This window comes from Chrysoperla carnea, chromosome 3 (genome assembly GCF_905475395.1).
Source record: "Chrysoperla carnea chromosome 3, inChrCarn1.1, whole genome shotgun sequence".
Classification (NCBI taxonomy): domain Eukaryota; kingdom Metazoa; phylum Arthropoda; class Insecta; order Neuroptera; family Chrysopidae; genus Chrysoperla; species Chrysoperla carnea.
This window is the reverse complement of record NC_058339.1, coordinates 68309414-68323794: the sequence shown is the minus strand read 5'-3', so window position 1 is coordinate 68323794 and position 14381 is coordinate 68309414. Positions and strand designations below refer to the sequence as shown.

General features: G+C 30.2%; 1 protein-coding gene across 1 annotated transcript; it reads left to right on the top strand.

The window, feature by feature from the left end:
• The first annotated feature begins 303 nt into the window (after window positions 1–303).
• Window positions 304–14381, top strand: LOC123295520 (SUN domain-containing protein 2-like). Its single transcript, XM_044876899.1, has 7 exons — window positions 304–831; window positions 4263–4497; window positions 6384–6527; window positions 7156–7347; window positions 12674–12816; window positions 13038–13416; window positions 14102–14381. Exons 1-7 carry the CDS (start codon window positions 314–316, stop codon window positions 14219–14221), a joined length of 1731 nt encoding a protein of 576 aa, XP_044732834.1. The 5' UTR covers window positions 304–313; the 3' UTR covers window positions 14222–14381.

Sequence of the window (14381 nt, the reverse complement as noted above, 5' to 3'; positions counted from 1 at the left end):
TCAAAATTTGGCAGGCTTGGCTCTTGGTATAGTATTTTTATGTCTGTGATGAAATTTTTGCCGAAAAATAAGCTAAACGGTCCATTTTTGAAATCTGCTAAATGAGGTCAATGGGAATTAATTTAATTTTTGTTAAATATCTCGACTTTCTAACTCAAATTTTCTAAAAATATTTAAATATTTTTCACAATTAGAAATTTTTAAAATAATAACAAAGAAAGCCACGAACCATTTTATAGAAAGCGTTGTAAACAAGTGCTTGTTTGATAAAAACAAACACAGTTTCTAATAAAATAAAAACATAATAACAAGTATGTCAATGGACAAACAGTGCAAAGATACATCAATTTTAATTGTCGAACATCTACCAGATACACCACCGAATCGTGGCGGTAGTGGTGATTATACCCAATTAATAGCTTTACATGAAAATAAAGCTAATAATAACAGTGTTGGGGCCGTTGTAACAACAACCGAACACCCAACTTCATTAACACCAGAAGTTGGTACAGTCGTTGGCGTTAATAATCGAACGCCAATTCCATCATGTCGCAAATTCACAATACGTTCATCCAGATCATCATCTAGAACACATCAACGGCGAATGTTGGCTGATAAAATACAACAAATTATAACGTCATCAACAATAACACCACCAAATACACCAACAAATAAATGTAACAATAACAGTAATACTAAGAACTATTATAATACGGATACTGGGAAATTATTTGTACGAAAATCACGGAACCGTCATAAATCTCGACGATCGTTATCTTTCGATGGATCTACTAGAATGGACAATCGAGAATCATCACTTCATAATGACAGGTAGATTTGTTTTAATTCTCGAGAATTCTTAACCATGGCAGAAAAAGCTATAGGCATTTCTTTCGGTAAGATAAATGCTAACAAGAAGGGATATGCAAAAAAAACTCTCTAGATGTATACTAGGGTTGTAAGTTCACTCTGGTTTCATCTTTTAAGGTATTTCGATACCAAAAAAAAAAAAAAAATAAATAAATAAATAAATAAATAAATAAATAAATGATCCAAAAAAATTTATTTATTACTTACGGTTTAGGAGAAATTAACTATCAAAGAAAGTTTTTTTTATAAAAAAAAAGGGCACATTTCTCATAAACCATACAGATATTCTATATAAATTTTTCACAAAAGACCTGTACAAGGGTGATTATAATTGATAAATAAATTTTTTTATTTTTATCATTTTCGTTTCAACTCTTTGAGGTATTTCGATACCGTAAATTGAAAATCATACCAAATATTTGAAATTCTATTTATCAATTAATCATCCTTTTATACGTCTTTTGATAAAAATTCAAATCGATTCTCTGTACGGGTTAGGTGAAATTAACTATCAAAGTCAGTGATTTTACCAATAAAAGTTTTTCATTCTTATGCACAGTTCTTAATTGGTACGATTTTAAAGCTTAAAACTTGAGGAATACTAATATAATTTGTTTATGCAAATGGTAAAACATTTTTAAAAGCACTTATTGACTAAAAAACCAATATATATTACGACTTCTTCATACACTACCATATAAAATGGTCTGTTTTTAATAATTAATTTATCGAAAACTGTACAGAGAATTGACTTGAAATTTATACAGAAGGCGTATAAGTATAGGCGTATACTCATTAGCACACAACATTATATCGAAACACCCGGAAAAACTTTTTTTTTACTATGACCAGAAATTCTCCCTTTTTCATAAAATAATATACCTTCTAATCATTGGATACCGATAACATCTATTAGCGAAAAGTAAAGCTTCATACGAAATCGAAATTTCAATACTCGTGTCGAAATTTCGTTTCGTATGAAGCCCTGGAGAAAAGTGTTTTTAACATAAACAATGTGCAACTCTCGAAAATTTGAATTATTTCTTAATCCGGTTCATGAGGTTGAAAGTATGACCTCTAACATTTTAGCACAATTTTTATTTATTGTGAATTTTGTAGTAATGCCTAGAAAAAATTTGGAGGATGACGCATGTTTACAATCGAATTCAGTGAATAATATTGGTTTTTTTACTAAACGTCAGTGAATCCAAATGATCCCTATAAATGAATGACCCCTTTACTATAAAAGGTCTATAAACTATTAAGTCTTCAAAATAAAAAATTTGTTTTTATTTATTTATCTCGTAACATGAATTAATAAAAATAATAGAGCAAATTAAATCTTATAAATGCACGGATTCATAAATTGAACTTAGTGCAAAACTAAAACCATTAACATTTCTTTATTAGTAACTAGCTCTGAATTACTCGCTTCGCTGGGCAACTTCAATTTTAAATACAAAATTAATTAAAACCTTTAATTCATATGCCGTCACTTACCCTCCTTTTGTTCACAATTTCGTTTAACCTCTAAAATTATCAGTTTCTCTACTATATTATTCATGTATTATATATAAAAACCTTCTCCTTGTACTGTATCTATTAGATGAAACCGCATCAAAATCCCTTGCGTAGTTTTAAAGATCTAAGCATACATAGGTACATAGGGACAGACAGTCGGAAGCGACTTTTTTTATACTATGTATTGAAGACTAAAAATATTTATTTCGTAGTCTTGGCGAATAGAAGGTAATAGAATTAAAGCATTAAAGACGCAACTATCAATGTTAATAAGACATATCAGGAAAAAAAACATTCTTTATCCCTTGAAATAATCTTTTCCGCTCTGCAACTATTTTTTTTTCCGATCTTATTCATTATGCCTAAAGCACATTTGATTGTATGAAATTTTATTATGATACAACTTCAACTTTTATAATTCCCACACGAAAGATAAGATTCGTAAGTCTGGCCCGTCCCAATACATCAGCCGAACATAGTATCTTTACGTTGGCTCAAATTATTTTACATATGCAATTTTCAGTTTTGTGTTTTAAACAATACGTAAAAATGTTTATGAATACGGCTAAAATTGTTTGAAAACATGCAAAAAAAACTAGAAAGCCGTGCATTTTTTAATATTAACTGAGATAGCAAAATAACAACAATCATTTTATATTATGGCGGAAACAAGTTCAGTATTATAGGTCAATGTCAATTTATGGATTGAAAATTACTATAATATATTATCCGCTAGAGATAATAAACTCAGTAATTGATTTTTAACCTTTTTGAAAAACAAATCTTAGATTTCTTAAATTTACGTTCGTTACCAAGGAATTAAAAATTTTTTTAGAGAAAAATTATTCAATTAGTACCTAATTTGATCAATACGAATTTCTACTACCTTTCTTTTAACTCGTAGTGTCTGAATGTTTGGTTGTCTGCCGAAAAAAATTTGGACCGAATTTCAACCCTTTTTTTCAAAACTTGGTTTTTATGGGTTATTTTTTTTCACAATAAAAATATTTAGAAACAGTGGCATATCGGTACCAGGGTTGGGAACATTTTTGATTGTTGAATTTTTAAAAGGCTCAATTTGGGTATTTCTTTCTTTATTCAACTAAGTAGGAATATGCCTTTTCTTCTTGAGAGTTAAATATAAAACTATATCATATTAAAATTGTAGTCACACTAAAATGATATGAAGACGTTTTTTTTATAATTATTATATTAATATCTGGCGACCTAAACCTAGCTACGGCAAAATTGTGTGGCAATTATAATTTATTTTGGGATATAATTTAATCTGGGACATGTTAAAAATAATTTAAATTAAAGTTCTCAATGTTTTTAAATTTTTCCATTTTCTTTAGGAAATGTACACTAGTAAACGCGACAGATCTAAGGTGACAGACGTACTTCAACTCCACCTTATTTCAATAATAAGATGATAATATGTACCAGCCGTTTTGAAATCAACTTTTCGTAACATTGCCAGCTCTTGTGCCAATATAGTAATGGTATAACGAAAGCTGGCAACGATTTCGAGAGTTTGTTTCAAGATCCACAAAATTGAAATTCGGAAACTTTGTCTTTCGGAGTTTTTTGTCGACTATAGATGCGGAGTTGGTTGTATTCTGAAGTTTTTAGCCCTTGCGTTCAAAAATGGGACACTTTTACAAAAAAATTTTTCGGTCTAATTCTTCCGGGTCTTATTTTTGTTAGTCTATTTTTCCAGGTCTATTTTTTCCGGTCTATTTTTTACACTATAAAAACCCTTTATTCGGTGTGAAGCCACGAAAAAATTAATGACCTCTTAACGATAATAATCTACATATAATTTAAAATTTTTTAACATAATTTTATTTTTACATGATTAATTACAAAAGAAGTAATATTTTAACAAAAGAAATTGTAATAAGAAATGATATGGGGAGGAATACAAATTCAAATAATGGTAATGATAATTGTAATAGCGACATCGACAACGATACTGCCGCCGCCAATTTGCACATGAAACAGGCGTCACGACGCGTCGGTTTTATGTTAATGTTAAATGCGTGGCGCCATTGTCGTGCCCAACTTTGTGATATGATTCAGCATTCGGTTAAACTCGAATCACAGGTTGGTTATAATTTTTTTTATTATTATTTATTATTTATTTACTTTACTACTAAACATAAACATGGCAGTGACTGTAGTGTAATGTCCGCGATACACTTGGCCGTCGCTTACACATTGATATATTTATAAACTACTTAGATCTAGTCCAGCGCATATCGGCGCACAAATATCGAAATATTCGGCAAAAATTTTTCTTTTGGGTTTTCAAGTTAGTCTATCAAAGTATATATATACGGAAATATACTCCCTGAGAATTAGAATTAGTGATCCTAAAGCCAACGTACTGGTTTCGTATTATGCCAGAACATTATTCTTAGGAAGAATTTTCTCCACCAGGGCCGGATTTACACATAGCGCTATTCTTGGGCACTGGCAAAAATTTCCTCCCAAAGTTTCATCAGCGTGTTCTGATACAATCAAATACATATACAATTTGAACTGATGCAATAATTGCACGAAATCTTTTTTATCGATCCTATATGCTTAAGAATTTGTCATTATTTCAGAAAGAATATGAATCAGGATTTAAATATAATTCGCTTGGTTGAGAATATGTTTCTAAGATAAAATTCACATGTATCCAAAAATATTTTAATATTTGGATCAATTTGCCGCTTCCAAAATTTACCGTCTAGGGCCATGGCCCATGTGGCCCAGTAGGTAAATCGAGACCTGTTCTCCACTGATAATGTAATATTTTTCATTCTTATTTCAACATAGTTAGTTAATGATACTTGGATATTTTAAACCATGGATTTCGAATATCGTTATATATGAACGCGTATTTGAATTTTATAATATATATTGCATGAAATAATGCTCTTTGAATAATTTTTAATTCAATACTTATTTCATGGTTACAAGAAAATATCATTAACTACCTATATTGAAATGAGAAGGAAATATTGTTTTACCAGTGGATAAAATACATAATAACTCCAAAATAACTTCTTATTTGAAAAAATCTAAAACGTCGTCCTCTCTATGTCATCTAGAGACTAACTATAATCCCAATTCCATACCTATTGGTTGGATGTTAATAAAAGCGAAAGTTAGTTTGAAATATTTTTGGGTTGCGATATTTCAAAACTGATGCTTAAATTAGGGGTGCTAATTGAATTTAACAAAATAAGTTATTGCATTATCAAAAAGTAGAGGGAGAAAAAAGTGAACTATTTATGGTTGCTTCCGTGAATCTTTAAAATACAAATTTAAAATACAAATTTTGTTGTGGCACTTTCCTAAATTGTATGCAAAAGGATAAATAACCACTTAAGATTGTTATTGACACTTCGATGAAATACGAAAAAATAGAATAATAAAAATTTTCGCCTAATATTTACGACTGCACGCCGATAAATGTTAGATTAATTTAAAAAAATGATATAGACATTAACTGAAAATTAATGATGCTTGTATGTGTTGTCGGTTGATGTGTGTACTTTAAGGTATATTTTTGAGTATACTTTTTTGAATAAACGATTACCTCATCGAAATTAATATGAACTATCCGCGTTTTGCATCCAAATCATTTTAAATAAGAAATTAGTATATTTATAGGTTGATTGTACGAACAGAAATCCTTAAAATTTATTTTTAAACGTTTTCAATCTCTAAGATAAAACACGTAAAAATTATAGAAAACTTGAAGCAATTAAAGCTCTGTAAGTTTAATAAAAGTTTCAACCGAAGTTATAAAGCTGTATTTTTTGATGTTTTTATAAATGATAATATTATCTAGTATATACCTACCTACTTTTCAATAATTCATATCATCCAAGATTTCCATTCACCCACAATCTTATTTCAGATCAAAATAATTTTAATCTTTTTCCACGCAATATCTTTGTCAAATTTGTTACCAGTTACTATTTTTCTAAAAACAGATTGATCAACAAAGGCTACAAATTGCTGTTTTACGAGAATTAATTAATACAGATAATTTAAGAGTATCAACGGCAAATGAAGAAGCAAAAAAGGCACAAGAAGCTGTTCTTGTCGCTGAACAATTAGTAAATCAAACACAAGAAGTATGTATTTTTTTCATAATTTCGAGCTTATATTTCTTTGTTAATTCGGTTTATGTGGTACATGGATGTTACTATTTACATGAGTAAAAGTATAAAAAGCACACTTTTAACCCTAATTTAAATCATATTTAGATTGACTTTTGATCGAAGTTTAATCATATTTTAAAATTATGTCAATTGGGGCTTTCCAATATTCAGCAATACAATAATACAATACATGAGTAGGATCCCAAGCACCCTTGTGACCCTAATTTTAATCATATGTAGATTGACTGATCCAAATTGTAATTATGTTAGACTTCAAGTTAAAAAGCACACTTTTTTTTTATTCATAAAAACTCCAAACAAATATTGAGATCTTTTGACCTAAATTTTAATTATATTTTATAAATGTGTCAGTTAGTTTTGCTACTAACAATTGGGTCAGTTACACTAACTAAAAAAAAACCCAAATAAAATACTTTTTTATTAAGAATGAGAATTATGTATTTCGCCTCCTTTTTTCAATCTTTTGGTCATCAGAAGATAAGAAAAGTGAGATTATACTCTATGCTGGCTCAATACTGATAGTAGTTTGCAAAATTTACGAAAATGAAATTATCTCAAAAAATGTTCTTTTCCAATATAGGAAAATGAAGAATTAAAGAAGAATATTAGTACAATGGAAGATAAAATCATTGAATACACGACAGAAATAAAGAATGAAAAGAACAATATATTAATGGTTCGATCACAAGTGAATGCTTTAGAAAATCAATTAACAAAGGATCGTGAAAAATTATCTAGATTACGAGATGATAAAATGCATTTAGTTCATAAGGTAATTTATAATATAATAGGTATAATTTATTTCGAATTACCTATATAATAATAATTTATTCTATTTTTCTACACAATAACGATACTCGAACTTTTTTAACTTACTTCAAAAATAGTAGGTTCTCAATAATTCAATTGTTTATATGTTCGAGTAGCTCCGACAAATACATGTCGATTTGAACTTGTTTTTCTTCTGTAAGAGCTTCTTATTTCTGAAGTGTTCGCATAATTGAACGACATAAGAAAAAGTTTATTAATTTGTTGCGCTGCTTTGTGAAGATTAAAGCTTTTTATACCATGTATATATGAAATATACATAGTATTATAAGTTTAGTCCCAAGTTTGTAACGCCTAAAAATATTGATGCTACAAAAAAAAATTGGTATAGGTGTTCATAAAATCACCTAATTAATCCATTTCCGGTTGTCCGTCCGTCCGGCCGTCCGGCCGTCCGTCTGTGGTCACGATTACTCAAAAACGAAAAGAGATATCAAGCTGAAATTTTTACAGCGTGTTTAGGACGTAAAAAGTCAAGTTCGTAAATGAGCAACATGGGTCAATTGGTTCATGGGTCCGTAGTACCCATCTTGTAAACCGTTAGAGATAGAATAAAAGTTTCAATGTAAAAAATGTTCCTTACAAAAAAATAAACAACTTTTGTTTGAAACATTTTTTTGTAAACATCACTGTTTACCCACGAGGGCGTTAATTAGGTACAAATTTTATAGTATGTATTAATATCAAAGTGAGTATCTTTTGTTATTTACGTGACGTCAAAAAAACAAACGAGTGCGCATCAACACTTGCGCATTATATGAGAATATCAGTTAAATATGTCAGATATGTATGTATGTGAAATGTGACAGAGTTATCAACACTGCCTATACATGGTATTTCAACAATTAACTCAGTCAATTGTTTGTTTTCACTTGTTTTAATATAATATATATATCGTGTTAGAGAATATAGTGGCCTAACATGCGTACAGAAACAGTTTCATCTAGTTAAAAAATAAAATTACCTAATTCAAAAGACACCCGTAAAAAAAGCAGAACTTTGGGAAAAGTTAATCCCATGTTAGATTAGGTACACGAATTCTGTCACGTATTCCAAGAACCATGCAATTATTGACCCGAAATTTCACTTGTTGGTACAAAAATTGAAACTAAGCATTTACCGTCCCAACTGTTACCTAGGAAATGTTTTTGGCCGCTGATTACGAATCTGATGTGAAATTATCGGATTCTGTCACGCTTTCTGAAAATCATACCATTTTTGGTCAACAATTTCATTTTTGGGGCACAAAAACGGCAATTGATAAAACAAAACTAACATTAGTTTTGGAAGGTCCCTATAAGAACCTCATTCGGATCTACAACAAAGTACCAGTTGATCTACTCAAGATAACGAATATACATTCATTTAAAAAGAAAATGAAAGATTTATTGATTGCGAAGTGTGATTATAAAGCAGCTTTACATCTCGTTTTGCAATTTTAGTTGTTTTTTTTTTGTGAGATTTTACTGGCGTTTAAGAAAACAAATTTGTGGTGCATTTCTTAATCATCTAGATTCTAGACCTTCGAAAAAACACAAATGTTTCTCATAAATATCTTTGGAAATTTTTGTCGAAACATATTTTCGAAAATCGAACAATTTCGGCGCAAACGGTGCACGTAGTTTTTCACGCTTGTAGATCCGAATGAAAACTTTTTGAGATATATGTTACTTATACCAATACCACATTTGTGGTCTCCTAAAATAATCATCATTTTAAAATAATCCGAAGGAAGATATTTGCATAATCTTTTTATTCTATTAAAAAAGCTTTTTTACAAAACTACTTCTGATCTTAGACCATTTCCCCCGCTTTTTGTAAGATGACCCGTGCGTATTTTTGCACTGGCATTTTTTTTAAAAATAAGTACATTCAGTTTTTATTTTATTTCAAAAACTAATTCTCGACAATATTGCGATACTCGAGCTTTTCTATTAATAAAAGCACAAATAAATTGTAATATAGAACGAGGGAGGACTTGTTGGAGCCAAGCATCGTGTATATTAGATGTATTTGAATGAGTCATCGAGAGTAGTAAACGAGTTCGGCAGGATAAATACCAGTTCCTGGAATTATTAGACATACTGTCTATATAGCATATATAATATTAACTCCGGTCTGACTCCGGGAAAGTAGTCTCCATTTATATAACTTGATATGTGGTGGTGTGTGTATGAGTCATTGAAATCCTCTTGACGCCATAGTGTGTGTCATAACACCACCTTACCATCACTACGGCAACGAGTTAGGGTTCATACACACATACAGTCATCGTACCCATCGTATATCGTACTCTATGAATGGGGATGTTGATATTGACCGTGAACTTGATTCGTTATAGTATTGCAGTTTTTTTCTACAAGAAAATGGACTCATTCTATTGAAAAAAGAAAAGCTTTTACTAAAAGATATCGCAGCAAAGTGGAGTTTCTTCTCGCCGAGTTACTAATTCTCTTACTTATATTGTATTTTTGTATTTGAGTAGGTACACAGTAAAAAAAATTACTGGATTGAAGAAAACACGGTTTATACTTGGCTACTGTTCTTATAACAAGAACACATTTCTTGAGTAGATGGTCTCAATACTTAATTCAAGAAAAAAGAATTTTTTTAAGAAATTTTTTTGAATCAAGGATATATTTACTTGCTACAATACAAAGAACGTATTTTTCTTGCAAATAGAACATTTTTTTACAATGTAGGCTAGTTTTACAATGTCACAGTGATTTAAAAAAAGGGCTTTTCCCTAAATTTAATCAGTCACCCCAGTTTACGCTACTAATATGCCTTGGTAATGTTAGGTATTTTTAGTTATCTACCTTTTTTGAGCTAGGCTTCTATGGCCATATTCAGCTTTTGTTTCAAAAGGGGAGAGGGGTCCGTAAAAGGGAATGTTTTTCATAAAGGAGGACATAAAACAATGTGTTTAACGAACTAAGCTATGAACATTCTAGGTTTAAAGTTGGATAACTAACCATTCCTGATCTTTTCTCATTCATATTAATGAATACATTTAGAAAATAATTAAGCATAATAAAGGGAATACTCGAGAAATTATTCCCAAGTAACATGGGTGTGGTTACAGGAAAAATGTATATTTAATGGAAAAATTATGTCATGAATAAGACCATTGATGCTAAAATTCTCTTTATAACCTGATACACAAATAAGTTTTTCCGGATACTAAATATAACATTCATGACGTTATCAAAGTTAAAAATAAGTAAAAACTTTTTTGGTATATATATATATATTCTATAAAAAACCACAAGTTATTTTTCTTAACGGGAAAAATCTTACGTCATCGATTATAATCCATTGCATTTTTTTACCTTTTGAATTTTCCAATTTCACGTAGATTTTATAGAACAAGGAAGTGATTTAATACCTATTGGAATAAACGTAATTGTTTTATGTTTTAATTAAATTTCGTATTAATTAATACGTAATTTTTATCTATGATGTGTAAATGGGAAATTTTACCATTTATTAATATCTTTATTTTGTTTATTATAAATAGTAAATAATAGATTGGACGAATTTAACAGAAAAATTCGAATCACAGATTAGATTTCCCTTTTAGATCAGACCTAATCAGAATCGTGGTTGACACTCTTAAAAAACATTCCCAGCATACTCCGATAATTTCATTCATGCACACTTAGAAATATAATGATTGAAAATTTTTGGGTTAAATTTGATCGCTATTTATATCAAATTAAAACTAAAAGTGCTTCATAAATCGCACATGGGTTAGTTAACTTAAAGACATAGACTTATGAGGTGTGTGGTTTAATCGTTTTCGCTGAATTAAGTTAACAGATTCCGTTTCTTACAAAAGTTGTTTGCTTCCTTACATAAAGAATAACATTACAATGTAGGTAAATGGCAACAGGAACTGCTTTGTTTTTTACCCTCTTGCGGTTGCTATTACATTTTTTCTGTTAAAATCGCCTGATCAATAAGACAAACAAATACATTACTATTTAAAACAAATTAGCCTTATTAGATTAGTCATCAATCAGTAACAAGTTTATCTACTGGTTTCAATGATATATTTAATATTTTTGGCAAGCGTTTGTGTGATCTTTAGGCTGTGGCTACACGAGCGTCTTATTTAACACGCGTTACAACGTCGTCAGTTTCAACATGCTTTTTATATATCGCACTCCACAAGAGGTCAGATAAAAATGTAAATAAAATTTACACTAACGTAAATTTTCCTTGGTATCAAATTTCTAATTTCATCTTACCACTTTTCTTGACAGTTGGGAGCCTGTATAATATCGATCGTTTTTAGTAATTCGTTTTTATTTATTAAGAGCCAAACGCCTGTTGAATTCAGTGCTCACCATTTTTTTTGTCTTTATCGATCGATCAGTACTAATGACAATAAAAAAATGAATTTAAACAAATCAAAAGAAAATCTGAAAAGAAAAAAACAAGTTCAGTAGTTTACATAGCAACTGCGGCAGTAGGGATTCATAATAATTGGAAAGATTTAAAACGATTTAGATTTTAAGGGGCCTCGACTGTTGTACACTACTAGACTTGCTTTTTTCTTTTCAGTTTATATTTAACGCAGTCCGATTTTTAATTTTTTTTCCACACTTTTTAATTAAGATTTCCAAATATCTACTCAATGATACCTCACTTAAGATAGGTCGCCGATTACTATCACGTCTTAGGTGATATTCGCAAGATTGACGTAAGAATAATCAAAATAGGCCCATACGTTTGGTCTCTGCATACAGAAACTGTATGTATGTCGTGCAGTCGGGTAAAAAGAAGGCATGCGTTAAATACAAACTCTGGTTATTTTCAACTTCAACATTCAACAAAGTAGTTTAAACAAGTGTTATCAACTCTTTGTACCACCAGATAGTCGAATGATTTTGAAAAACATCAATAACATTTGGGTTATGATAAATAAACTATATCAATTCATAGAAATAAGATGGAAAAACTGACGTAGACGCTGCAATATCCATGTACTCTAAAAATTCAAAATAGCATTCTGAATTGACGTGAAAATTAGGTTCATATGTCATCTAAATAAAATAATAATATCGAAGGCCACAAGGCTTAAAAAGTGCGTGATATTTTCGGTTGGCATGGAGTAGTATAGACAAATTTCGAAATGGAAGCAAGGATGATTGGAAGAAAAAATAGACCTTAAATACATGTTAAAATATTTGCTAATTTACTTACCATTTTTGAAGGAGATTGAATGTTTAGATATGTTTTTTTAAGTTTGTTGATTTTAATAGGTGCAACAAATTGAAGAAAAATTACAGCAAAAGGAAATTGATTTGGAAACGATAAAAGCTGTTCATTTACAATTAGAAGAACGATTTGACGAGCAACGAATGATTAATGCAGCTTGTATGGATGAAATTGATACACTTAATGAGTAAATATTTTTCTCTACCAGCTGATTTAACTTATCGAGTATAGTTATTTAGAAATAATGCCGAAATTCATTTCGACATAGGAAATATCTTGAGGGAACCATTGTCCTAATAGCGTGAATATGAAATTTAAAATTCTCATTCGAAAATTGCCATTCTAAATTTTTACTGGTCGTTTTTAATTTGTGAATATTAATGTACGAATTATAATCATTATTTAAAGGGCTTTAAAAGAAATGCAACTCAATAGAGAAAATTTAGAAGAAAAATGCAAAGCATTGGAGAAAAAACTTGAAATGCGCCAAAGTGAATTGACAAATGTACAAACTGAACTACAGATTGCCAGAGAGGATGTACATAATTTAGCTGAACATAATGATCAATTGAGCAGAAGTTTACATGATACACAAAGTCGTTTACATTTACAATGTCATCGCCCATGGTGGTCACTTGCTGCCGAACTTGCTACTGGGCCAATAAGTGCATTACATACAGCTGCACGTATTGCTCTACCAGCACTACCACAAAATCATCAAACACGATTAATGGATAGCGATTCGAATAAAACTAATATATTTTCTATGAATGAATACATTTTAAAGGTAAGCTTATTTTATTACGCTATCAACGTTTAGGCTATTTGAAAGCATTAGGTTAGGCATCGAAATCAAGATTTAAATCCTCTTTTTTTTCCATTCTATTAATACAGGGTTCCTCAAATTAGATAGCATTTAAAGTTGAAGAAAATACTGTTTTTTATTTAAAGTTAACAAATATTATAAGAATTATGTAATGGGTGGGCTTGTTTCTTGTCGTAAATTGATATCGAGACGATTTTAGGAGTAACTTTGGACAATTTGAACCTTAAATTCTGAATCAGCATCAAATCGAGTTCTGTATTTTGTATTTATCATGACCGAGTTTGAAAACCATTCTTACATAAGTATATTGTTGCGAGGATATTCTTTCTGTCTAGCTGCCTTTCTTTCTGTAATGACTCCTGTTGATTAATACTCTCAAACTAGAATTCGTACGCTCATTTGTGACCACAAATGTATTTCCAATCCAGTCTTTTGAGAAAGTTGAAGAACTCCTACACCTAAACACCGTACTCACCATTATATATTGTCGCGGACCCTCTACCGACAAATTGCGAGCACCTAAGGGTTCGTGTACCCCACTTTGAGTAATCCTGTATTCATAGATGAGACTATATTTTTCCAAAGTCGAATTTCTGGATCATTTAATCACTTTGAGATAAATCAAGTTAAAATTAATTATTTCTAGGTAACGACACCAGATAATAGTTCGGATGATGTGGGATCGTCATGTTGTTATTCGGATTCGGAATCGTCGCGTACTATATCTAATAATGAAAACTCTTATACTACTATTCAAGAATTGTGAAATGAAAAAAAATTGGTTTATGGATTAATGTAATCCTCAAGAAAATAATATATATTGATCGCTCTGCACTGTTGATTTTGTTTCTTATAATTTAAGCGTATATAAAATAGGAAACCCTACTACCATACATATTTATGGGGTTAAGATTTTACTTTTAAAA